Source organism: Pyxicephalus adspersus, chromosome 6 (genome assembly GCF_032062135.1).
Source record: "Pyxicephalus adspersus chromosome 6, UCB_Pads_2.0, whole genome shotgun sequence".
NCBI lineage: Eukaryota > Metazoa > Chordata > Amphibia > Anura > Pyxicephalidae > Pyxicephalus > Pyxicephalus adspersus.
This window is the reverse complement of record NC_092863.1, coordinates 53,597,379-53,625,064: the sequence shown is the minus strand read 5'-3', so window position 1 is coordinate 53,625,064 and position 27,686 is coordinate 53,597,379. Positions and strand designations below refer to the sequence as shown.

At 36.6% G+C, this 27,686-nt stretch overlaps 1 protein-coding gene across 1 annotated transcript in view; it reads left to right on the top strand.

Moving 5' to 3' along the window:
• RFLNA (refilin A) overlaps window positions 1-27,392 on the top strand; it is a 34,003-nt gene extending 6,611 nt beyond the window's left edge. Inside the window, exons 3-4 of the mRNA XM_072415781.1 lie at window positions 21,747-21,856; window positions 23,583-27,392. Coding sequence (XP_072271882.1) covers window positions 21,747-21,856; window positions 23,583-23,916 — 444 coding nt within the window. The 3' untranslated portion in view covers window positions 23,917-27,392. The remainder of the gene's footprint in view (window positions 1-21,746; window positions 21,857-23,582) is intronic.
• The last annotated feature ends 294 nt before the right edge of the window (window positions 27,393-27,686 follow it).

The window sequence follows — 27,686 nt, the reverse complement described above, 5'->3', positions numbered from 1 at the left end:
TCTCCAAAGTGTGACTTCACCACCCAAAAATAAGAAAAAATTGTATTATAAGGTGTTTCCAAGACAAAATCAGCTAAAATGATAACATATACCTGTACAGAACAATTATTTACAGAACAATTATTAAAAATATGAGATTTCCAGCTTTAAACATTTCCTGTGCAGCCAGCATTGAAGAAAAGGCTCATGGGAATGTAATAGCTATCCTGAATTGTGTGTGGCTGACCTATTACTGTATTCAATGGAATTGATTATAATTCAGGTTTATAGTTCTAACAAAGTCTTTCTGCCAATCAAACTTCCTGAATGATAGAGACATTTAGGGATCTAAATTAGTAAAACTGAAATTCCCCGAAACATTCCCTGGTGGAGAATATTCCAGGGCCATGTGTTTTAATGGCAGTAACTGATTCTCTTTCAGGGAATGTCAAATTTATCGATTTATAAATAGTGCCTATAGTAAATTACACGACAGTTGCGTGGCAGAAGACTCACTCATTTTATACTCTTCAGTAAAATGTTAGGTGAATGCAGTAGGCATGTTTAACAAGTCCTCCTTGAAATTTTCCCTTTGGCTGTTAATAAATCATGTTTACTTGGAATGCCATCATAGAATTCTCTCTTAAAATTGTCATTAAACTACTAAGTACAGCTAAGTGTTTATTAAGGAAACAGTACAGTTTCTACTACTACAGGAAGTAGTGCATAACTACTTACCCCTCACCTCTAGCTCACAAGTAGATTAGGGGGGCAAATGAGAGACCCTAGAATGGAACTGGATGGAGTTGAGAATCTTGATTTCCTATATCACAGTAGTCATGACTCCAGTAACCAAATTAAAAGGATAGAGGGCCTTTTAGCTCTATGACAAAAAGATAGGGCTATGAGGCCCTTTATCCTTGTAATTTTGGTACTGGAGCCTATACATGATTAATATTAAGTAGTAGTGCTATGTTAGCAGGCAGCTTGATATGCTACATTAAAATATGTTGCTTGATGTTTTTATGTGTATTTGATTTAAAAAGAAAAAAAATGCATTTTTAGTTTATCTTTGTGGTGTTTTGTAGAACCTTAAAAATCCTGCTATCTGTACATTTCCCTCCCTATGTGGGGCCAGTATTTACTTTGCAAATGTGCTTGACTTTGGGATGTGGTACATATTTACATTGTTTTTGTGAAGAGGGGTCAATTTAGAACATGGGACCGTGAATGTCTATAGTCATTTAACAAAAACATTTCATACTGCTTTCCTTTTAGTCTTTCCAAACAGTGAGGTTTAAACAGGAACTCCTTTATTTTTACTGTTATGTACAGCTGTACCAGGCCATGCTTTGCACACCTATCACTCACTTCCCTGTATCTGGCAGAAGAGGAACTGTGGGAATAGTACTGATAAGATATCAAAATGACTTACAGCTCCGGACTCAAAAGATGTTATGACGGTCACAATCTTATTTAAATGAATGATGAGGAACATTTTTATCATTTCCACAACTCCTATTCTTCCATTGGTGATATCTCCATGAAAATAAATAGTGAGGTTTACAATATAAAATAGCATGGTTGCTTTTTACTTTTGGATACTGGGGAGATACTAGGGAGGGGGTGAGTGTATGTACTTCAATTTAGTTTCACTATGAAAATGTGATTGTGTGTCCAGCTGCAATTTTACTTTTTTTATGAACCTAAATGCTAAGAATTTATTATTTTAATATTGGTTTAGTTATCTATAGAACAGCATTGCTTTCTTTCAATAAACTTATCATTATTTTTAGCCCTATGCCAGCAGTTGAATGTAGTCATCCAAAACCAGGGGCTTTCAAAAAACTTCATTACCTTAATTTCCTTCAGTTCTAGAGCAGACCCCAATTTTGCAGATTATTTGGGTCATAATGTAAAGTGAAGGACCAGTATTAAGGCATAGGGTAGAGCAAGGCAGAACTTGCATGATAGTAAACACTAGGTATAAGGACAGGTTCACGTGGCTATATTTTTAAATCCAATCCCATTTCTGCTCATAACAAAATATTGGATGTGATGTGAATATGAAGGTAAAACAGCGGTCAACTGATCATAAGAAAGTCATGTCATGCCATGTGTACAAATTAATGATAAAATCTGATTGTAATTTCAACCAATTTCTATTCGAGAAAGACAATCAGAAGAATATATTGTGCATGCACATGGGATTTTTAACTGACTGATTGCTAATCAGTTGGTTGAATGCAAAATTGACAGCAGATCTGCTCACGTTAATGAGCACCTGGGGTAGTCTGAAAGGTTACTTTAGGGATCTGTTGTCTATGTATGCTGAAAGTTTATTCATGTAAACGTGATGATTCAAATATGAACATTTCTAAACGATACATTTTTTTAATTGTAGTGTTTAATTTAAAATACAAGTGAATCTTTCATAAAGCCCTATCAGCTGGTTTACAATCTTCTAATGGGAGCAGAAGGCTGTGCTCTGCTCTGTGGGAGTGACATCTTTTGTAATGAAGTTTAATAACTTCTAACATTTAGAGCAGGGACAGTTTTAGACAAAATTGGGCCCTGTACAAATAATAAGGAAGGGGCCCCACATGCTCAGCATTCCAAGTAATTGCATCCCTGTCATGTTGTCAGTTGAGGCTCTGGAGATGGTAGGAGCCCTTAGTATTTGCCCAGTTTTTCCATCCTAAAACCTAAAATTTGAAGTCAGTAATTTCTTGCAGACACATGTGAGCCAAGTATTTAGCTTTCCCACGGATTCCCTTATTATCAACACTAATAAATTATGTTCTTTTATGGCATTAGGATCATGGAAAGATTTATTCTTTGTAGTTCCTGCAGGTTATTAACCTTTGCACATTACTCTTTTTCTGACCCTTTAAGAACCTCTACAGTAAGCAGTCATGATCGCAAGGTGTAGCTGTTTGAAATGAATCAGCCTGCTTTGAGGTTATCTGAGGTTGTCATATTATAGGAGCAACATCAACTGGAAGATTAGTTTGCCTCTTGTTTAAGCACAACATTTAATTTAAGGGCAAGGATTTTACCTTCAAAAGCCCAATCACTTTAAAAAATAATTAAATTTATAATAGAAAAAGTTAACAAAAAACAATACCAATATTCAGCACATGGCCAACCTTGCCTTGAGTAAAGATCTTAGTTTATGTAACCGTTTTCAAGAAAGAATATATGAAAAAACTACAATCAGATTAAACAGAAATTCTTTCCAACTTTATTTTATTAATATTTGGCACATTAATTTTCAGCATCAGGATGCCAGATTTTCCCCCTAACTATTCCTCTCTGAACACCAACTCCCCATGTACCCTCAACCCCCCCATTTAAATATAATCCCTTGTTTGTAGACTCGACCCTTTCCCCTGGGAATGTACCCTTCTTGTTCCAAAAGATCTTGCCTCCAGAATAAAATGTATATATTTCTGGTAAATCCAATACCAATTTTCTCTAGTTAAGCAATATTTCTTGGTCATTGTTTGCTGAATATACTGTGATTTCAATGGCATTCCACTGAAAAGTCATTGGGCCAGATTTATTATTTCTCTCCAAGATTGGAAAAGATACACTTTCATCAGTGAACTTAGTTGATCCAGCAAACCTGTAATGGATTTCTTGCTATTTGCTGGCAAATTTTTTCAATCCTGTGCCAGATCCATTTCAGGTTTTCTGGATCACCCATGTTCACTGAATAAAGTGACTTCTCCAGACTTGGAGAGCTTTAATAAATCAGACCCAATTTTCTGCCTACTCTCCTCCCACCTTTTGTCATGAAAGTCTAGTGCAGGGGTGTCAAACTCTGGCCCGTGGGCCAAATCTGACCCTCAAGGTCCTTTTTTTTGTCCCCCCAAAGAATTCCAAAAATTAACTACATCTGGCAGCCCGCCCGCATTACCACCTCACATCATCATTTTCAATACATGCAATACATAGACATTATTCCTGTACACCCATCATGTGATACAAAGCCTAGGCAATGATCACATGGTGCCCGACTACCAGGGGCATTGTGTGTTTCAATCCATTAGAGACTGCATAGTGTAATATTTAGTGTCAGACAAACCTGTGATGTGAGAGGATGAACAACACACAGCCTGTATAGATAGAAATTAGCCTTTTCAACCCTAAAGTGTGTGTAGAGGGGTTTGTTTTTGTTAGTTATAGATGAAGTAGTAAACTTCCTCAATTTTCTCAATACATTTCAAGTTTGGCCCTGACTTGGACTAAGTTTTTAATTTCGGTCCTCTGTGTATTTGAGTTTGACACCCGTGGTCTAGTGCATTAGAGTCTGAACTGCTTAACGTTCTGGCCCTCTCTATCCCAGTGTACAAGGTTAGGTGTTGTGGTAAGTGTATACAAAGTTGCATGTTATTATTTTTAATGAATATGCAATTGTCACTTGTTTCTACTTCAGCTTCAGCTTTAATAGTATACAGTGAAAAGCAATAATGCACAAATCCTTCATCCATAAGCAGTCTGTCATTAAACCTCGGTGCTGAAATCAGGTATATTATAATTTGCTATTTGATACTCTTCACCATTTACGTACTCCAAAGTACACATAAAGCCCATATAACCACAGAATGTGCAGGCGTGCAGCAAAACCTCCCAATGACAGACTGGGATCAAGGACCTCCATGTATAATTCTTTACAGCCTCAAAAATATATTTACTTTGTGGGTTGAAAAAGCCACAGTTGTTTTATCTTTACCTCTGTAGAAATGTTGAAAAGCCCTGCAATTTTAGTAAAGGAAAGTGCTTGGAACCAGTGGAGTATACTTTGCAGTTTGGGTCTCCTTTCTTGGGGTCTATAATCCCCTAAGCCGAGGTAGACTACTGATAGTCACAATTAAAATAGCATCTTAAGTTTCCATCTTTTTTAGAAACACTACAGTATTATTCCTTTGCAAGTATGAAACCTTCATTTAGACATTGCAATTCCTAAAGCACAACTAAACTCTCATGTGTGGGTGAGCTTTTGCCATAATTGTAAAGTATGCACAGCATACGTGCCAACTATTGCATACCTTTTTCTAAGCACCCTGCAGCCGTAATGGGTGGGGAACCTGCCACACTGCTTCACCCAAGGCCATCATTTTGTCCCCTATCGTGTCCATAACGATCTTCTCCGCCTATTGGGAAGTCATTAATGATGTAACTTTTGCACATGCCAGATAATATCAACTTTAAAAAGACCTTGACTTCAGACTAATGACTTCAACAACACCTGCCATGAGTTAATTTAATATGTATTAAGCATGTCTTGTATGTAAAAGCCTCTCTTGTGAGGACTGAAAAAAGGTTACTGCTGGGTGCCTGTATGTTGGATGTGATATAAGCAGGCTTAGCAGATTCACAGCTGTTTGTGCCGTAACACCATTGCTGTATATGAATCCTTGCTTTCAAAGACTGGTATTGCCCTTTGCTACATAACAATGTTATGTAGGAAAGAGAATTAAGTATTTTCTAGCAAATTAACATTAATTTAACATTTTTTTTAAAGAAAAAACGCTACAAATAAGCACTCTGGCCTTTGCGGCGCTAGGTCCCAGGTTTGAATCTCTGCCAGGACAATATCTGCATGGAGTTTGCAGGTTCTCCCTGTGTTTGTGTGGGTTTCCTACCTCATTCCAAAAACATGCAGTTAGGTTAATTGGGCTCCTCCCAAAATTGAACTTAGACTGTATATAAGACATATGACTATTGTAGGGTGTGACTATGGACTTTGTATAGCGCTGCGTAATATGATGGCGCTGTGTAATAATGTGTAATAAAAATGCTGCCACAGGAACCAGTTAGGTACAAAAGTATTAATTAGACCATTGGACCATTTTGACAGTTCCTTACTATTCATGTGATGAAGCAATAAACCTGGAATCTTTATTAAAAAAGAAAAGGGTACTCAAATAAAAAGCACCTAACACATGGTGGCTATATGAAATGAAAGGAGTCATTAGACAGCTGGGCTCCAAAACAATCGTAAAATATTGAGTTACTTTTGCAAATATTTCCTAGTATTTCCTGTGTGCAGTATCTTGATATCGATGCTCGTTATAAAAACCTTTCCTGTTGACAGTAATTTGTCAGACTTGTAGATCACAAGGCCACCTATAAATTCCATAACCAATGTGTTTATGTTTGTTCCTTTATTTAGATAGCTGACTATATGAATGGTCTGCGTGTGTGACTTTTATAGCTGTGGAAAGGGCTTGATAGATTTAACACTACTGTCAAAAATAAAAAATGGGTTCCTGTTATGTAATTTGTTTTCATACTTCTTACAAGTGGACATGCATAGTATATTATTATTATTTAAAATAATAATAATAATACCAATAACAATAATATTAAACAGGATTTATATAGCGCCAACATATTATGCAGCGCTGTACATTAAATAGGGGTTGCAGATGACAGACAGATTCAGACAGTGACACAGGAGGAGGGGGGGACCCTGCCCCGAAGAGCTTACAATCTAGGATGCGGGGGAAGTATCACACAATAGGAAGGGAGTATAGTAAATAGTTTATATTTTTTAATTTAATTTTAAAGCTTTATTGAGCTTTATTGAGCCTATTGAGTACAAATTCTTAAACATAACTAGCACTGCAGCTAAAATGTGCATATGTAACTTTATTTTGATGGTCTGAAGTTGAGGAAAAGGCCAGGCAAAATCTCTCCAATGTTCCTGATATCAAAAGCAGAAACAAAAGATCTTCTTTCATTTATTTATGGAAGAAAGTTATATTAGTAAGTGTTTTGCAAATTTCCTTCCTTCGCAAATCAACCAGGGATAATTTGTATGAATAGACATTGCATATGTTCTGGTTGTGTTGTATGCAGACAGAAGAATAAATATTATGAGCCAGATATTATTATTTGTAAGAAGTTATTTTCTCGGCTGTTTGCCATTATACACATCGCCCTCCTCTGTGCACTGTCATCACAGATAATGGAAAAACAGGAAGAAGCTGTAAGGTGAAAATATGAGAAGCATTTGATCATGATAGCAAACACAGACAGATGATATTTAAATCTAGTGGATTAGATTTCCATCACTTGTTTTCAGCATTATTGGCAGTATTCATATGGCTCACCACCACTAAGGACTAAAACCACACAAGGCGTAATTTATGAAATCAATTAGATGGTAAACGTGTTTCTTATTGTATTATTTTGTGTTACGTAGTGTTATAAATTCTCAGAAGTGCTGCTTCTGGTTTTTGCTTTTTTTTACAGGAATATTTATGTCTGCAGAAGGCTGCAGCTTCCTGATTTATGTTGTTATTGTTATGGTGCTAGTGACAGAATGACTCCTGTTGTCAGTGATGTCTGGCTGAACCTCCTGACCAACACATGATTGCTCATTGCAGAAAAGAATAGGACAGCTGTGGAAGATGCATTGTAGGGATGCTTATCATGACTAGACCTAGCCATATAGGTAAAGGTCAGGCCATCCATCACAGCTCAGACTTTAACCCATGTTTTAAACAGCAACTATAGGCAGAAAAGGAAGCACATCAGTGAACTGCTAATGCTATGGAGGAGGCATTGAACCTACACAGAACATATGATTTACAATAATCTGAGTTCTTTATAATATATAGCTTGCTTTATATTGCATGAGGCTATAAATTGTATATATATGAGTCTATGTGAAATTGAACCCTCTCGCCAGATAACTGTGCCATGCAGGCAGCCTACCGTGGACAAAAATGTATATTCATATGTGCCAGGAGTTGATGTTCCCAGGTCTCCAGCAGCAGGGATTTTTTGACCTTTGGACACAGCAACTAAAATTAAAATTAAAATGTTTTTGTGTTCACCAAATGCCTTTACAAATCCAATTCTTACCTTGGTAAAGTAGTGGCAACATCATCACTGTGCTACACTTACACTGTACAGAGAGCAAGGTTGTGGAAGGGACCCAGCAGACCCATCCACAACTTAAGCTGCGTACACATTTCCAATAATTATCGTTGGAAACGAACAACGAATGACCGAAAAATCGTTCACAAAAAAGGTGACTACCGGCTGATCAACGACACCGACGAACGAGGATTGTCATTGGAAATGAACGAGCATGTTTATGCAATACACTTTCTCCTTTACATGTCACTCCCTGCATCATTCAAACAATTGTATGTAGCGCTGGTACACTATTGGTGGATTATATTTGAATGATAATATTGTTACAGCATGTACAGAATTGTGCACAATACGATCGTTCAAATATAATCGTGCATAATCGTTGATTGGTCATAATCGTTCGTTTTCTAGCGATAAATATTGGAAGTGGGTACCTAGCTTACCAGAAAACTACAGATCAGTCATTCTGACAAGGGTGCAACTTACCTTTAATACAATCATTTAGAGTAGCATAATTCTAATCTACACAAGCTATCAACATCATTAGAGTAAAACCACTGCAAGATACTACCTGATGTGACGCTTGGTGGCTGGAAAATGTAGTTTTGATAAAAATCATTAATATTATTTTATACTTAAATAAAGCCGCTTTGCATTAAGAATCCTTCTGAACCCACTCCTTTAGTTGGTCCTTGTGATACCTAAAGGTCTGAAGGACATATGTACAGTTCTGATATCCAGCCCAATTAAAGAAGCATCAAAAGCAGGCCAACACTTTCATTTCCACTGCAAGTCTCATACTTTGCTAACTGTGAGTCACACAGACACTGGGTAAACAGAAGAAACAGAAATGCTAACAATCATTCTGTCTATGTAAATTTAATCCATGGCTATCACAACTGTCTATACAGTAAAAGAGTGGAAGCACTATAAGAAGGATCATCTTTCTGTGTCAATCACTCTTCAAAGAGAAAGGCTACATTATGACAACTTCCTCTGTACTAGACCTCTTGGAGCCAACGATGTGTTTACTCTCTGAGCATGAAAGTGAAATGTGATATATATTGAGATGACAGAGTTAAATATATATACTGTAAATATATATATATATATATATATATATTGCTATACATGCTATATTATGAACTATATTATAAACATGTTTTGTTCCAAACTTAATCTAAATTTAGCTTAGCGGGGATATTAAAATTTACTACCCAAAACTAAGAATTTGCTTATGGAAAGTTGGAACAATACCACTTATAGGTTTAGGACTTAAAAGCACCATATAATACTCTTATTTAAGAAGTAGAACCATGTTTCTTGTATCAAAATCATTTAGACTTTGCATATGGGAAGAAATGGAAGGTGTTAGTAGCACTTTAAAGTTTATAAATTCGATACATCAAGTTAGTGTTAGTCAGTTACCCCGCCAGACATATGAAGGTTAAATTAGACTGATATTAGACTGGCTGCACTAAGCATTGTAGTAATATCCATCTGGCTTATAATAATGGACCTCATACTGTACAAGGGAATACTAGAACCTAATGCAAAGACAGTGAGTGTTCCCATGTCTGCATTATTTATTACAGATTTTGATATTTCAACCACTACAATATTAAATTAAGGTTGGGTTCAGACAGGCGGTTTGTGACAGTGGGACTGGTGCACATCACCTTCCCAAGGGCCTGGTTATGATTGTAATGAATTGAAGCATTTGAAATCCCTTTTTGTTTAGTCATTTGGTTGCAATGTGGTTTTTCAGACACTTTCTGCAGCACAATCAGCATCTCATACTGCTTGAATAGACTTCAGCCTTTTCAGCTATGCTTGTAATCAGCTGTCTAAAATACCATTAAACTCTCCTAGATGCTTAGCAGTTGAAAATGGATGCCCGGAAATGCTTAACCTTCTAGTTGACAAATGACCATTTGAACCTAATCTAAACAATGACCCTTTATTTCTACAAGGAGTTATTTGGAATAATAATAAGCTTCTCCAGTTAAGTAATTTAAAGAGCATGCCGCATTAAGCCACTATATCCCTTCTGGTCTCAGTTCACACTAATCACAATAGTACAAGATTATTTCTGGTAATCTGTTATGGATTAATACACTTAAAAGATCATCATTGCTCTTTGCCATGCTTTACAAATGAAGCCTTGTTTTGATGATGATTCAAGTTTGAACTATAGTTTAAATGACATTTCCTCATAATATAAAGCAATGACTGCCTGGAAGGTGACATCCACACCAATGATCATGTATTACAAGCTGGTTATAGAAAATTTAAACAATAGAACATTTTGAACATTGTGATCCAAAGTGATCACATTTCAGAAATAAATAAAAACCCATATCCTGTCCAGATATCCTATATAAAACATATTTTAGTTCATCCTGTGCCAAACAGGGCAGCCAACAAAGAGAAAACAAGGAAGTTCTTAAACATCGAATGTATGTTTCTGTACAAGCTCAACTACTTATGTCTATATTTATATTATTAGGAACTATCTTAAACAATCCAACATTTTCAGTTTGTTATTAGTATTTTTTAAGGTAAACCGTAAAAAAATGTAAAATGTTGTTCAGTAATCAAAGTGATCCAGACCGTCTACTGGGCAACATAGCCCGTTCTTTAACTTCCACTGCACAGTACAATTTGGGGCTCCACATTTCCTCAATAAAGTAGCAACAGCACAATAAAAGCAAAGACTGACCCCTAGTATTCTACCTCCTTCGCTAGCCCCCATGTGCCACTCTTAACAAAGATTTATACTAGTTGCATTTAGGGCCTCATGGCATAGTTTATATTAACTCCGTATAAATAGAGTCAACCAATTTTATTCAATACAATTACATATATATAAATGAACTGATGTATAGTATATTTATTATTTGCCTGGGATTCAGCTAGTACAAACACAGGGGAAATGCATATTAATGCTTAGTATTGATCCATCTGATAGTATGCTTGCCTAACACTTTCTGACCAGGGCAATGACTGGATATTTGTCCCCAGACCAACAGTGATAAAATATATATTGTGGTGATTGGAGATACCATTCAAACATCTGCAGTCAGTGGTGTTAGCTGGGCATTACATTTAGTAACTACCTTATTGAGATCTGAATTTATAGAATCTGGCAAATTAAGTCTGCCATCTCCAACTTCCTTGAGGCTCATAGATATCCTCTATGGGAATCCAAGCATATGCAAGGAGAGGTGATGGTTGAGAATGTGAGAAAATGGCAATGAAGCTGAGATTCATTCTAGATTCGCTGGATTACCCAGGCTCACTGTTGAAAATGTATCCTCTCCAGCCTTGGAGAGCTTTATTAGATCGGGACCACTGTCTCACAATTAGCTATGATCTTAGAACACCTGCCCTGTTTTCAATAATCACTGTGGCATCATGGGTGGCATACTTTGCATGGTATGTTTATTCCAGAGAAAATCTTCTATACCACCAAAGAGAGTGGCTGTGTTTAACTTCCAGGAAAAAAATACCCAGTTTCTCCTTTGTTCACGTCTCCTTTGTATTATATAAATATGCATTTCTACATTTTTACAAGTTTTCTGATGTGTTCACTGGTTCTAGGTCAGCAGCTCATATGGCTCTATTGATAAAAAAGGGAATCAGACATTCCATTACCTCCTGGGAATCTTCCAGGTCCATGTGTTTCAATAACAGTTATTTATTCCCACAAAGCAATATTTGAGGGAATGTCACATTTCCTGTTTTATAAATAGAGCCCATAGAGTGTGTTGGAGCATAACATTCAGGCACCTAGCAGTTTTATATAGGCCACTATATACCTCTTATGGTACATCTAAATAAATATCAATCAGTAAACTAACTACAATAAGCTGGTCACAAAAGAGTTGTATTACTACCAAAAAAAAAAGAAAAAACAAATAGGTACGAATATATAAGTACATGTTAAAATAAAATTGTACATTTGTCTATAATCCTACATACCTAAAACAACATTGAGCATAATACAAACTTAAACATTGAACATTAATTCAAGCAAACACTAAATAATGGCTGGAAAAAGGTCCAATCCACTTAACATTTCGGTGTTAATATATTCCTGTTCTCAAGGAGCACCTTCTCTTTGTACCTTTGTATGTATTTGCTGCCATTTTACATGTATATTTCCACTTATTTTAGTTTTATACTAATAAAATCTTTTTGCATTTAACTAGCTAGCAGATTCATATTTATTCGGATGTACTGTGTAACTAGCATGGTGGGAATTGGCCTTATGGATATTTGAGCACCCCTTTTTCTGCCCAGTTCTTTTGACTAAGGTTTGTGCTCTGTATTGTGGGAGACATTCATAAACTATTGTGCATATTCCTGTTATCACACATACTTTGACAGGCAATTAGTAATATGATTCCATGGCCACTGTCTATTTAATAGTGTTTTGCTGTGTAGATTAATGAATGCTGTCTCTGATTGGTCCCTTTGGGCAAAACACAAAGAACAAGCTATGGAGCATAAAGGATAAATATGCGTGTGAAAATGAAAAATAGAGCTACAGCCACATTGTTTAGGATTACATTCCACTTTCAGAAATACAAATTGCTTGGCTAATGTGCTATGTGAATATCTAAAGAAAATTATAGATGATAAAAAGAGTAATTAAAAAAAGTAAATTGATTTAAAATAAAAAAAGCATTGAATATCACCACCACAGTAAAACTAAATGCATTTACCTACCAGGTATGCTCTTACTATAGGCTTAATTTATTAAAACTGTCAAAGACTGGAGAAGATTGATTATCGTGGGACAACCTGGGTGATAAAGCAAACCTGGATCACGGATTTCTTAAAATCTTTTGCCATTATTTGGCAAATGTTTCCAACCCTGGACCAGATCCATCCATTCCAGGTTTGCTGGATCATCCAAGTTCTCTCATGACAGCCTTGGAAAGTTTTAACAAATCAGCCCCATTATGTGTATTTATCACCTCTTCTACACAACAGGCTCACAGGTCATTACCTGTGAGGGCATTACATTACATGTTCTAGTACATTATGAGTACTGAGATGTGCCCATAATGGAACACATTTACCAGCATAAACAGCAAGTTGTTTTCAGAGGGTTGACATTTTATTAGAATTGTGTTAGGGTTGTGGTAAGGCCATTTAGACAAATGCTTTGTTAGGTTTTCCAAACAAGAATGGTTGTACCAGTTCACAAATTTGAAATTTGGTGATCATGAAATTCCCTGTTGCTTACCTAATTTTCAGATTCATCTACTGCAGGTTCCTTGCTGTGTTTTCCATTCAGGAAGCCTGAGGCATCAATGAGTAGGTAATGAGGATAGTATACTGGCCTTATATTTGTGTTTAGAACTGGTAATGAAGGAGAAAGTAATACAGAAAGCTATAAAACTTATACCTTAATTAAGTAAATTGAGTGGACTTTGTGTCTTTAACATGGCTGCAGTTAATTATTTCTAGCACAAGCAGTCAACTGTTAGGTTTCTGTTACCTGGAACTGCTCGGTATTGATGGCAGCAGGATTGTCGGAGCAGAATGTTTGCCCAGAGCTATAATAAAGGTACATGAAAGGTCTGAACATTGTAAGCCCAGAGCTATAGGAAAGCAGCTTCAGGCATAAACAGGCTTAACTAAATTTGTTATTGCAAGAGATGTAAAAAAATCACATACACATATCCATTCTGTATACTTCATATTCCACTTTAGTCTGTGTAGAGCTGATGTTATACAAATGCAAACTATTCATCCTTGGTACACGTGCAGTAGATACAGCAAAATATTAATTTGATACCACAGGAATTGTTTTCTAATCCAACACTAATGGCATTGTTCAAACATTGCTTACTTAGCAATATTTGCATGGGCAGGGTGGTTAAAGCTGCCACACATCTACTATTCCAAGGTAAATAAAGCAAGCAGGAGACCTCTTAGTGCTTCTATTGACATCGACTTCCACTGCCTGATACATGTTATGGCTATAAGAACACAACAATAGCTGTTATGACTGAGGCGGGGTTCTTTTTCTTTCCAAGATAAAGTCTTTTATTTAACCCTTTTCACAAGAGAGTGAATAAAGAGAAATTGATGGACAGGCTGACATAAGCCAAAGGGAAAATCTAATGAAGTTATTTTTTTTGCTTTAACAAATATATCTTCAGTGACACATTTCATGCATATTTATAGCACAGAAAATACACCTATATCTATGTGTTGGAGCTTGCCTGTTTTTAGGTACCATGGATATTTTTTTTTCAAGCTGTTCCTCTATTTTCAGCTGGTGATTCTGCTAGACCTTCATGGACTATAGTGACAACATTTACTCACTGCACTGTATCTATAGAGTGTTGTCACTATAACAAAAGGAAGTATTTTATGACTACAGAACATCTCCCCCTCCCCTCCTTTACAGTGCCTGTGGTGCATATACAGTATAGGATAAATATACCTCAGGTCCCTTTCCTCCAAATCTAGGATGCCAAGAATGGAGCTGGGTGTAGGGATTATGTAACAAAAAACACATGCAGAGGGGGTAATTCAACAGCACAAGAAGAAAGAAGTAAAAGATGAAGTAACAAGGAATAGTGTTTTCAAGGGACAGCTCCATGTCAGCAGTGGAGGAATGAAAACACAGTTAAGTCGGCCATATTGTGTAAGTATGCTTTGGGACTCTCATTTTCTTTGACCCCCACCCCTCATGATGGGTGCCTACATTCTAACGCTTTTATATGACAAAAGAGTGAGTGAGAGTCAAATGCTCCCCATTCCCGAAATACAAGGTACAGAGAAAGCTTGGAGTATAGATATGAATATTTATATAATTAAAGCTGTCACCAGCTATGCTCTACACACCAGTACTTATAAAACATATGGTGTGTAAAGACAACATTAACACTTTGCAAACTATAACTAAAAATAATTGCTTTCCCAAAATGTCGAACTGAATTAAGGTTAAAAAATGATAGACCAGGGGCCCATTTATGCAAGTGTGTAAAACCACAGGGTTGCCCACAGAAGGCACTCCAATTTTTCATTTCATTTGCAGATCTTTATTAAAAAAATTAGAAATTATGTTGGGTAATATAAGCAATTTATAAAATGATTCTGTTCCTCTGATAAATGAAATGTCCATTGTTCTGTTATATTCACCCCCTCTATATTGTTCCTGTCATGAAAAAAATAGGCAGGAGGAACCAAATGTTAAAATTTCGAGGTGTATTGCTGATTTCAGGAGAAATGTGACACCTCACAAGAGCTACAGTTCCATTCTGGTTGGAAAGTGAATTTACAGTGCCAAGAAGTTTGCTTTCTTGGCTGTCACCGCCAGACCTATTGCCCATTTTAACTAAAAGAGAAAAAAAATCCTGGCAGTTTCACATGCCATAAACTCTGCTGATTTTACATTGGGAATAACAATATGCAAATGTGAAGTGAAAGTTTTTACACAGAGTTTCTTTTGGCCACACAAAACACTTCTTTTCTTCAACAGATTGAGTAGTGTAAATTTTAATATGCATACTTATGAGCTCAGAAGGGTCTGCAATGAATTCTACACAGGCAAATAACAATTTTACAGTCTATAGTCACACAGTGTGCTGATATCGCCTGTGATATAATTGTAGTAATGGTAGGAAAGCCAGAGATATGGGGTGCTGTGTGAAGGCCTGCAGGTTCTTGCTGCTGTATTTCCTTCAGTGAATTAAGGCATCTTTAAATACATGGAAATAACAGAATTTTTACTAAATGGTTGCAAGCAACAACATAGCAAATGTAAGGATATAAAATATTGTCTCTATGTATATGGTATATTGTAACTATGTATATAGGGTTTTCAACCTATGTAACTTTCTTTGTAATTACAAATTTATGATTAGTTTCCAAATGTCATTATTTTAAGCAGAGAACAATAGACCTAATGCAAAGTGCATTCATTTCAGCACCCAGTCAGCAATAATTCCCCTCTGTTGTAAATTCTCATTAATTATAAAATGAAAAAAGGAGTTCTTATTGGTGTCTATAGGATACCATTTATGTAACAAACTTAAGGTATTTCTCCAGTCATTATAGCCCAAGGTGTGGTTACACATATTGTTGCAGCACATCTCTCTTTGACAAACAGCGCTAGCGGCATTTCCTTCCATGTAAGCCAAGTCAACATGAAACACTGCCTTCATTTGTATGGATGTTTTGCAAGATAGGCTGGAGGCCATTGATGTGTGCTGGTTCAAGAACATTGAAATGCTAAAACATGTCAGCCTGGTTCTAATTTCTGAACTGTGTAGACGTGGGAAATGTCTGGACTCGAGGCTTTTTTCCAACCGCAAGGAACAAGAAGCTCAACATTTTTGTTTCCTTGGAGTTATACTTACAGCACAATGTATTGTATTAATAGTGATACAGTTTATAAAAAAATGTACACCTCAATACTTGCAGGTACTTTGTAAAAATGAACACTTTAAAGGTAAACGTCCCTTAAGGAAAGGAGGATTCTTGAAGTGTTGAATTAAGCTGCCACTACCAGAAGGTACTGGATTCTGGGCAAAAAAAAACATGCCAGCTGGTATAAACCCTTCCATTCCTAGTATTTAATATGCCTCAGATAGTTAGGTTCTTACAAAATAATCGTTTTCTTTATCATCTATTGAGGGATACAAGATTGTTAAACTGTTGGGACATTTAAAACCAGTACACAAAACGGTGAGCACACAAACTGGACCAGAAGATTTTTCTAGTCAAAACCCCAGGATGGACACCAGACAAGAGGACCAGATTACCAAATAAAAATAAGAAGAAACTAAACCTCAGTGGGATATATGAGGGCTCATCAAATAGAGCAGCTAAAGGGAGGGACCCTCAGTTACTGGATTACTAACAGGAAAGACAACCAATACCCAACAGGTGGACAACTGTGTTCAAACAAACCTACAAAATGACTCAACAGTAATCCCATAACGAGGAACAACAACAAAAGGCGAAGGGATCTTCCCTGAATCTTCTCTGACCTGATCCAGGCCCGTTACAAAGGAAACTGTGTACAAAAATTACCAACAGCTTTACAAAACACTTCCCCATTAATCCTCAAGTCACAAAATAGTAAAATATTATGCTGAGTCCTGTGGATGACATTTACATTTTCTGTTTGAACTGTAAAAACAGTAACCTTGTGCCAATCCCTAACTGCGCAAACCTGATTTGATCATATCCTAATGTTGCTCTAATGACTTAGATAAACAGATCACTTTTTATGTCCGTCATGGTAAAACGCCAGGGGGAAAAAAACACTTGTAAATTAAAAGGCAAATTTTACCTTTGAGCTTTACAATTTAATTATCTTGTGCTTATTTCATATCTTCTCAATCAGAAGAATTTTCCTTTTTATATTTCAAGGTGAACTTTTGAATTCCATAAATAAGGAGAAAAGCTGTTTAAAGCAAAAGAAACCTCTGTGCCCCACCTCCCCAAAAAAAGAATATGTTAGGGTAGATTTAGAGAATTCAGAAATCAACCCATCTGAAAACTGATAAAAAAGGCTCTGAGCATGAGAAAAAGAAAAAGGGAAGAGTCCAAGCTTGAAGTCAAGCAAATTATTACTCTGCACTGAACATTTGTATCTGAATCTGTCTTCATATTTGCCTCCTGAAACCTTTCTGCTCAGCAGCATTGGGAGAGGCAGCAATCTAAGATAATACAACCAGGAGTTGCAAACTAGAAATTACCTAATGTCCCCACAAGTGCAAGGATCCAGGTTCTTCACCCTACCTGCCAAAGATTCACCTGCACCTGAAGAGCTGCCCTTTATGCAGGCTGCACAGGGAGAATTTCTCTCTCTATTTATATATATATATATATATATATATATATATATATATATATATATAATGCAGTGCTGTGTGTATAATTGTGTATAATGGGCAGATTGTGTTTACAAATGTCTTCCAGTGCTGTGTGTATGTTTTGTATTTATTGTATTGATTGGGCCTGATTTAATAAAGGTCTCCAAGACGTTAGACTATCATGGTGAGAACCTGGGTGATCCAGCAAACCTTGAAAGGATTTCTTATTTGCTATGGGATTTCATTTACTATTAGTTGGTAAATGTGTTCAATCCTGGATCAGATTTCAGGTCCTTTCCTCTCCATTCCAGGTTTGCCAGATCACCAAGGTCTCAGAGAATTAGGCCCATTGTGTTTAAAAATGTCTTGCATGTTGCTGTGTGTATGTTTTGTGTGTGATGTGCCACTTGCTTGCATGTTTGCGTGTGCATTGCAGGTTCACTCCCACTAACGCAAGAGCATTTTTTACTTTTCTTCTTCTTTTTTTCCCACAACATCACAAGAACTTTTTTTTGTATTTCCAATGATGATGGGGTATTTTTACTCCTATTGACCATGTCATTTATTATTCTCCACTGACCACAGATGCTGGGCCATTGTTTTCTCTCCCGCTGACCAATCACAAAGGGACATTTTATACTCCCACTGGTCACTGACGCAGGGCACAAGTGTATGACATTTCATGCTAAATCACTTTGGTGGCTTTGAATATAAGATGTGAAATTTCTGCAACTTGTTAACAGGTTGGGAGGATAATAAGGATGTCTCCATGTTACCTTCAATCAGTGCAGTTCTAGATGTAGAGCTTTTGGCAGATAAATTTGTCTTCTCACTAATGTCATGATCATCTTTACTTTAGAGCATAGTAGAGATTATAATAATAAATATAAAATGATGTTTACTGGCTAGGTCACCATTTGCTCACGGGTAAAATATTACTAGTAAAAACTAAAGTGCAGTTATGCAGATGAACGTGTAGCTAGTGGTAGTGGCTAGTGGAGGAACCATATACCAGCCCATTGCACTCTTGTTTGTCTATTGTCTATCTAAAGTTCCTAGAACATATCTGTTAGTGAAGCTGGAATATCCTGCTTGCTGTGTCTTGCATACAGAAAGCCTGATGTAAAAAACAAAAATTCTAAAACAAAGCAAAATCTCGCTTACATCCTTCCATCCTGCCTTGGAAGTCTGAATTTTAATAATATAATAATTCTTAATATTAGTAAACGGGTTTTATGTAGTGACAACATATTACGCAGCGCTGTACAATAAATACAAATAATACAAATAAATACAAACAAATACAGACAGTGACACAGGAGGAGAGGACCCTGCCCCGAAGAGCTTACAATCTAGGAGGTTGGTTGTTTGATAATATAGTAGTAGATCAATGAAATTTCACAACACTGTCTGCTCTCTTGATCTTTTGAACGATTGGTTTACAAATTCTTCGATTTACAAAACAACATTGCACTGTGACAGCAGAAGCCAGCAAGTTTGTTTGCAAAGTTAAAGTGATCATTCTGATTAGGATTGGCTGTCAAGGTGACCACATGATCATGAATCATGCTGTTTGGTCACCAGTCATCAATGTTGCCTTGATTTTGTCTTTATTTAGTTAAAAAACCATTCATTTTGTTACTAAGCCTGATTAACTGTTAGTCCAAGAAACACTGAGAGTCCTCCCTGAGATTTTTTAGCTGCTGATAGTTCAGACCAGAATTTAGAAACAAATTTAGGAAAAACATAATGGTCACAGAAGAGATTTTTCTGTCAAATAAAGGTATATACAAACATTGGGCTATGATGTGGTATCTGCTTTTTGGCAAGCAGGATCACTTTAGAAAAAAACTGTGTTATATCCTAATAGCCATAGCTATTTCATTTTTGTAGATATACCAAATAATTTTAATCCTAATTAAAATATAAGCATATAGTTTTGATTGTACAAGCAACTAGTCATAGTGGTTGAACTTGATGCCTTCAAATCAACAAAAAAAGGCTTTCAAAAACCATACAAAGGAAATAAAGAGAGTTGGTAAAGTTTAAAAGGTCTTTGGGGAACAATGTGGCAAACAATGGTATTATCAACATCTGCCTAATAGAACATGGGGGTCCTGCCTATAGCAGCCAATCAGTTAATGCCCTTTAATTTCTACATTCACTGTAGAAACCTGTTCATCACAGGGACTTTTCATTTTTTTATGGTTATAAAGTTTTCTGCTAAAATTCACCTTTTTTGAGGCAGTCATAAATTCTTCCATTACTCCTCCATGTTTTATTATCTGGACCAACTATGTCCATAGGGTTTTATATCTGGGATATCCCTATTTCCCTGGTGGTTGAACTTGATGGACTTATGTCTTTTTTCAACCTAACCTACTATGTACTATGCTATCAGTCATTTTCTAATTAAGAAAAATTGAAAAAGTGTGCTAACCTAAAACACCATTACAGAAGACGTATATAATATATTATATATGGTTTCAGCAAAAGTATAAATGTAAGGTAACCCAAGGCTTGAGCAGTTAAAAATAGGTAAAAACCATTGTCCCCACAGTGAGTATCAAGCATGATTGTGTTAGTTTAGTTATGTTATAAATCTTTTGGCAGTCATTTTGGCTGCAGGAAAACAGACTATAACTCAATCTGTCACTCTGAAATAAGATGTTAGCTTGGAATTTTGCTCACAGTTATTTAGAGCAGCGTCTGTCATTAAACTAAGCTGCTACTGCTTGCCTTCAACCTGGAAAGATTTAACCCATGCAGATGCAGAGGTATTTATATTATCATTAATTAGCAATGCATGGTGCATTTTTAATCCATTGAAATTAAATTTTTCATGTATTAAAAGACAACATTAAAGAAACCTTGTGCTTGAGAATCCAGTCTGTCATTGTGGACCTCACCTTATGGAGGTCCCCTACTATTGTGTCCTCTTAAGCTACGTACACACGTCCAATAGTTCTTGCCCGATAATCGTCTCAGGGCCAGAATCGGGCGAGAATCTGGCGTGTGTACAGCGCCTGTCGTCCATCGTCGGAAACGACCGTCCTGGCGGATCCACAGACAATGGACGATCGTAATGTAAGGGAAGGGGCAGAACGCACAGCAGGGTGCCGCTCTGTCGTTCTCCCCCTCTCCATAGAGCAGAACATTGCTGTATGTACAGCACTCGTTCACGCATCTTTCAGTATTTTGTCATTGAAAAGGATTGTGAAAGAGCAACGACAATAATTGCAGGTGTGTATGTGGCTTTAGATTGTAAGCTCTTTCGGGCAGGATCATCTCCTTCTCCTGCATCTCTGTTTGTATCTGTCTGTCATTTGCAACCCCTATTTAGTGTACAGCGCTGTGTAATATGTTGATGCTCAGGGTTCTCCCCAGGCACTTTTAGCTGGGCGCACCACCTGGCACTTTTAGCTGGGCGCACCACCTGGCACTTTTCAGCACCCACCCGGCTGTTTTTGGGTGGTTACCAAAGAGTTTGGGGCTGCCACCCACCTGAAATTTCTTCCCACCCGGCTTAAAAAAAATTCTGGGTTGAGCACTGACGCAATATAAATACATTTTACCAATAATAATAATATTAGAAATACTGATTCCCATATGTCATATTGATATCATGGCTTTAGTACATGCTCAGTTTCTTATCTAGAACAAGAAAGCTGATTAAGAAATGTAATTTTTCTGCTCTTTATGTTCTGGATATGTCTCTCAGAAAGTACTAAATCCAAAATCATTCAGCCCAGGAGTATAAAATGTACTTTAAAGGATGCAGCTAGAGAAGTGTGGATTAGATCAAAACAACCTACCATTTCCTTATTATTTCATTTGCCTGAATATTTGCATGCAGAGCTACAGGACCGTGTAATTGGAGGCAAATGTGATGCATAAATTATATGGTTCGCAGCCAATGTACTGATTGTCACCTCTTACTAAAGTATAACTGAATGAAACCTAGTTTTAGTACATTTCTATGCTGACACATCACTTATATAAATGTGTTCTCCTCTGCAGATCCCATACCTCCTTCTCAACAACTCTGTGCCAGAAACACGGCCAAGGATGCAACCAGTTGTGTTTGGAGAAAGTATTGAAGTGAATCCTGAGCCAATGCAAGAAATCAGGTAAATCAGACGTGCATGTTGTCTCTCTTTGTAAACTGGTAATCCTTGCTGCAAGAGAGTAAGGTATTAAGATGCTGTAGGTTAGTGTTCACAATAGCACATTTCTTGTGGGTTACAGTAAGGTAATATATACCTGTATATATTAAATCAGGTGACAGTATTATCATGTTAAATAAGAATGAAACATACTTAGGCATGGGAATATAGAAGCACTATTAACTAGTCCAGGTCTGGAATACCCCCTTCGTCACCTGTTAGCTGTCCTGATCCAATCAAATAGGGTTTTAAAATAAAATGCTGAATGCTTAAGAAAAGTAAATAATCCATTCTAAAGGCAAAAGAGGTCATGCTTTTTTTAGACCAAAACTGATGATGTTTTGAACTACTGATTCTGATGGCCATGTGTTACAAAGCTTGGTAACTGTAACAAAAGTGGCACTCCAAGGTTAGGAAGGGGGTAGCCTCCATGGGGTACTTACCCATAGAGGATGCTACATGAATGTTATTGCAATAAAAATTAAATTATATCAATTATTGAATTTTATTACACACCCTGTCCCTGCCAGACTCAATGTGCTGCTCACAAGTTATGTTGCATGCAAAGAGAATACTCCAATGATATAAGGCTACAGCTTTACCAAACTGAAATTAGATCTGTCATTAAATGCAAGATGGTGTCCCAAACTTGCTGCCATCCTTCATGTAAGGTGACAAAAATGTGCCAGGTGTGAATATCAAGTAGAAGTCCATATATGAATACTTATCTAATCCTAAAGAAGGCTAATTGTTCGCATAAAATCTGATCTTTGGGTGTCTGTATTTTAATCACACACCTAAATCATGCATGCAGAAAAATGTAAATAATTTGACAACTATTCTGGATCAGAGATTTAGAAGGTATTAAAAGCAGAAAATCAGAATAACAACCAGGCACCCAGTATTTTTCAGAACCAAGTCAGAAATGACACACCTTCCACATAAATAGGGAACCTAATCCTTTATTCCTCATTCTTTATTTATAAGTTGTAAAAAAGATTCAGAGAGTGGCACTGCTTGTTAGGGACTTGAGCAGTTGAACCCCTTGAAGGAAATTGAATTGAAAGTATTAAGATAAAATGTCTCCCAGAAGCACTAGCTTGTTGCTTAGTTCAAGGCTGGAGAAAACATTAGAAAGACAGAAGAGGCTGGTAAAATGAGTGAAACTTTAATTATTTGACAAAATCAACATATTAAGGAAGTGTCTATGTTTAGAGATGGTCAATGAGATGCAAGAAATTTGACTTTTATGCACATTACATGCAAACTGTATGCAAACTGAACAGACTTGAAACTGAGGCAATCAAGTGCCGAGTATGTGTTAAATTTTGCATATCATGGACCATCTCTATCCATGTTACACATTTGGAAATGCAGCAGTATCAAAATTATTAAAAAAACCCATTACCAAAATGTTAACCTACTAACATTTTCATGGGAAAACTATTTAAAAGCTGATTATTATTCTGTAGTATTAAAGTTTACATGTCATATCAAACAAGATATAAAGCATAGTATATTACAAGTCATACTGTAGATAGATTTTTATATACTGAATGTGGCCAACCTTTTAAAATGTTGAATTCTAATAACTTTGGTTTTGTGAATGCCTTGATTACAACACATTTCTTGGTGAAACATGACTGTGGTATAGGCACATGATTTACCTTTCCTTGAACTTTATTTCCAGGTGTAATTCTGAGATCAAATATGATTCTGAGAAGCATTACCGAGATCATGTGTTCTATGCTCCCGTTCCAACCATCACTTCCTACAGTGAGACTATCATCTCTACTCCAAACTGCACATGGAGGAATTACAAATCTCAGCTGCTCTTTGAACCTCGCAACAAACCTTTAAGGTTTCAAAGCACAACCATCATCTTCCCTAAGCATGCCAAGAACATTTACAGAACAACACTCAACTACAATTGTGGGGGGGCCAAGAAATGGTTTGCCTCTAGCGTGCAACTGGAACTGTGCGAGGAAACAAGCCCATGTATAATATATACTGACACCCTATAAACTTGGCCAAGGACTATTCCCTCTTCACTGAAAAAACATGCTTACTGATGCACTTGGCTTATAAATATAATATGGTGGATCTGCAGCCTTAGGGGTTGGGATGCCCCAAAACTAACTTTATTAAAATTTGACTGTTCGTGATTGAAAGACTTGTACACTCTACTGGGATTTCCAGTGCTTTTATGTGAATATTGTATTTGTACACTATAATGTTTGGATTATTGTATGTTCTTTTGTACATACTTTTGTTTTTGTAAGTGGAAGAGTTTCAAGAGATTTCAATATCAAATTGTCGTAACTTTTTCCCAACTTGGCTAACGCTGTCCATGCACAATTCAATGTTCCTGTTCCCCAATTCCATCATCTTTTGAAATCACTGGCATAAAGTATACCTGTAATGAAATTGACACTGAAAGTAAGCACTTGGATAAGGTACAGGAGCAAAGTGGTGGAATTCTGCAAGACCCCAAGGTAGAGCACACACTGATTTGCAAAGCATTGATACATCCGGCTCCTGCTGAATCCCAGTTCTGTACATGGAACTACCAAACTATTTGGAGTTTCTGTATACAAGTGGTTGTTGTTGGGGTTGTGTTTACTATATACCTAGAGACTACAGACATTTTGCAGATACTGTGTTCTTCTGCACTAAATGCCAACTTTGTACTCTATACAAAATGTAGAATTTTAATGGAGTAGTCTTCTAAAGAAATATACTGGCTTGCAGGGATCTAGCAGGTAATCTGACATTCAGCCGACATTCTCTAGTGAAGAATCTTCCAGATCCCTAGGCTCTATTTTTAAACCAGTGAATTTGACATTCACAGAGGCTATCTGGTGGAGAATCAGTCACTGCCATTGAAAACAAATGTTGGTGGAAGGTTCTCTACAAGGGAATGTTTGGGTGAATGTCACATTCAAAGCTTTATAAGTACGTTTTTTAATGGCGTTGATTGATTCTACACCAGAAAATGATTGGTAAAGGTCAAATTCACTGCGTGATAAATAGGCTCTTAAGGGCTCTATTTATAAAGTATGAAGACTGACATTCCCTCAAACATTCCCTGGTGGAAAATAAATTACTGACATTGAAACACGTGGACCTAGAAAATTCTGCACCAGGGAATGTTTGAGGAAACGTTTCATTCTCTGCTTTATATATAGAGCCCTAGGCGTATGCACTGTCATTTTTATGATAGGTGCATTTTTAGCAAAATTATAACAAAAATCTGTATCATGAAAAAATAGTTTTTTCCAAACACAATACCAAGTGAAAAAATAATTAAGTAAACGGAAATGATTCACTGCAGAGAGAAAACAGGAATCTTTGGTCCAGAAGAGATTCAGATGAACTACCCCGGGCACACCAGTTGGTGCAGTGAGAGGGAAGCATTTTTGAATCAGGATAAAAACTGGGCTTCCCCAAGGCCATGGCTCCATTAGCTGTGATTGCTTCAGCTGCCATATTATTCATTAGACCAGGAAATCATGCAGCTAAAATAATTTGACTTGGAAGAAACAACTCTCCAGTGTTTGTCTGAAATTTGAAGAATTCCAAATAACAAAAGATCTTACTGCATATGCCTAAAAAAAAAAAAATAAAAAAAAAAAAGATTTAGTAAGTAATCAATCCTCTGCTATTAATGTCAGGTAAATTGTGAAAGGGTTAACCTACCTTAGAGTTGTTGGTAGCCAATCTACTGAACCAGCAGCGGGTCAAGGTAACACAAGAAAATTTGTTCCCCTATAAGAAAATACGGCTATTTTGTGTGTGTAATTATGTTACAGAAAAGCAGGTCGGGTGGTCAGCTCTTATAAGAGGGATCTGTGCAATTGGTGGTTTTGTTGTGTAACAACCACCAACATTTGTAAGAAAGATAAGTATGTTATGTCTAAACTAAAAATGGTTGCTGGAAGTTATTTACAACAGCTCCTTGCAGTTGTAACTTATTCCTATCTCAAGATTGGTTTGCATATGTTAATTATGTCTTCTGTTACAATCTTTATGCTAGAAAGTAAAAAAGAAAAAAAAAAGTATTTCTGAATGCGGGACTAAAAATTGTTAAATGCAAGGTTATCCTTGTGCCATAAATACAGCCGATGCCTATTTTATTAGGATTTTATGTTGGCGGCACCTTGAAAAATCCTGCTCCATCAGTTGATTGTCAGGGTTCTAAATTCTACATTAGCTTGTCCATCCCAATGTCAGTGTTTTTATATTATCTGATGTTATCTGAAATGTGTATCACCAAGACTGAGCACAGGCTCAATCAAGCCAGAGATTTATGTGACACCACTTCTAATGCATGTTTTGGGTAAATCTTATTACAGAATAATACACAAGGTATTTAGATTCTAAGAGAGTGAAGAAAATGTTTTTCTGAATATAAACGTAGGGGGATCATAAATGCAGCAGAAGGTGTATAATTGTTATCTCTCTTTATTACATCTTAGATTTTACTTGAGAGATTAATGACATTGATGGCAAGTTTTATTGAAATCTCTAATCTCTGGATAGTGTTTTTACCTAAAAACATGGGAAATAAATGTACACATTATCCTAGCACACATTTGTATCATAGGTGTATTCAGAACTTTTCATTTCAGTTGTCTCTATACTGATTGCAAGGTACGTGGAAGTAAAAGTTCATATGACTTAAACTCTTATGTAAGAAAAACACTGATGTCAGGCAAGTGGCCAGTGCCTATAATGAGGATATATGGCACTTTAGTTGGGTCTTTGATAAATATCCCAGCGTAGAAGTGTGGGATTAGGCACCATGTATAAAGTTACAGTTTGCTATTTTTCTTATATTGTGTGGAACAAATTTTAAAAAAGCATTTAATGTATAATGCAAATAAGTACTTATAGGATGTGGGGTAAATGTGATTAAAATGCATTTCTATTTTTGATATTAGGATACATTGCAAACAATTGGTATTCTGTGTTGTGTATTTTTGAAAGAATCAAAAGCATATTAAAGCTGTGATGTGGAAGCTTTATATAAAATCAGCTGCAACTTACAATGGCTTGTATCTTCTTTGTCTTATCATTCATTTATAAGAAATTCCATTTCACATACAGTCGGTTTGGATACATGTCTTTTTCTGCTCATAGAAGACTTAGGTTGGCCATAGATGGGATATCTGCCTGTCCTCAAATGACTGTAACTCAGCTCTTGGGCAGCAGTGAGTAGCGCACACCTCTTACTTTGATCCTTTCTGTTGCTCCTTATAAAGGATTGGGCCCACATGCAGGGAAATGTTACAACAGGTAACCAGTGCCTCCAGCAGTAAGGGGAGCTTGTTTTTGCCTTCAACAGTTCAGAGCTGGCACAATTATTAAGCGGCCTATGGCTAGTCATGGTGTTATTTAATAGTACCTGTTTTATGGAAAGAGAAACTCAAGATGGGGCATTTCCTGCATTTATGCATCAGGAGAATGCAGATGGATATATTTCTGTGTGCAGACTGTACTGTGTGTTTTGCACCCTAAAGCTATGAATTTATGTAGGTGCTTCACTTAGCCCTAGCTAAAGCTGCAACCCAAGCATAGTTTACTAAAATAATTCTCATTGTTCCATTGTAATGGTTCCAAGAAAAGAAAAAAGGTAAAAGCGTGCTTACACGCTACTAATAAGTTAGCTACTAATGCATAGGCCAATATTGTTAATACAATTACAATGATTTTGGTCCAACAGTCACAGCTTAGTCTATTCTCTGTGCCAAAAACACAACTCGTAGGGTTCTTTGCAGCCATACTTGCAGCC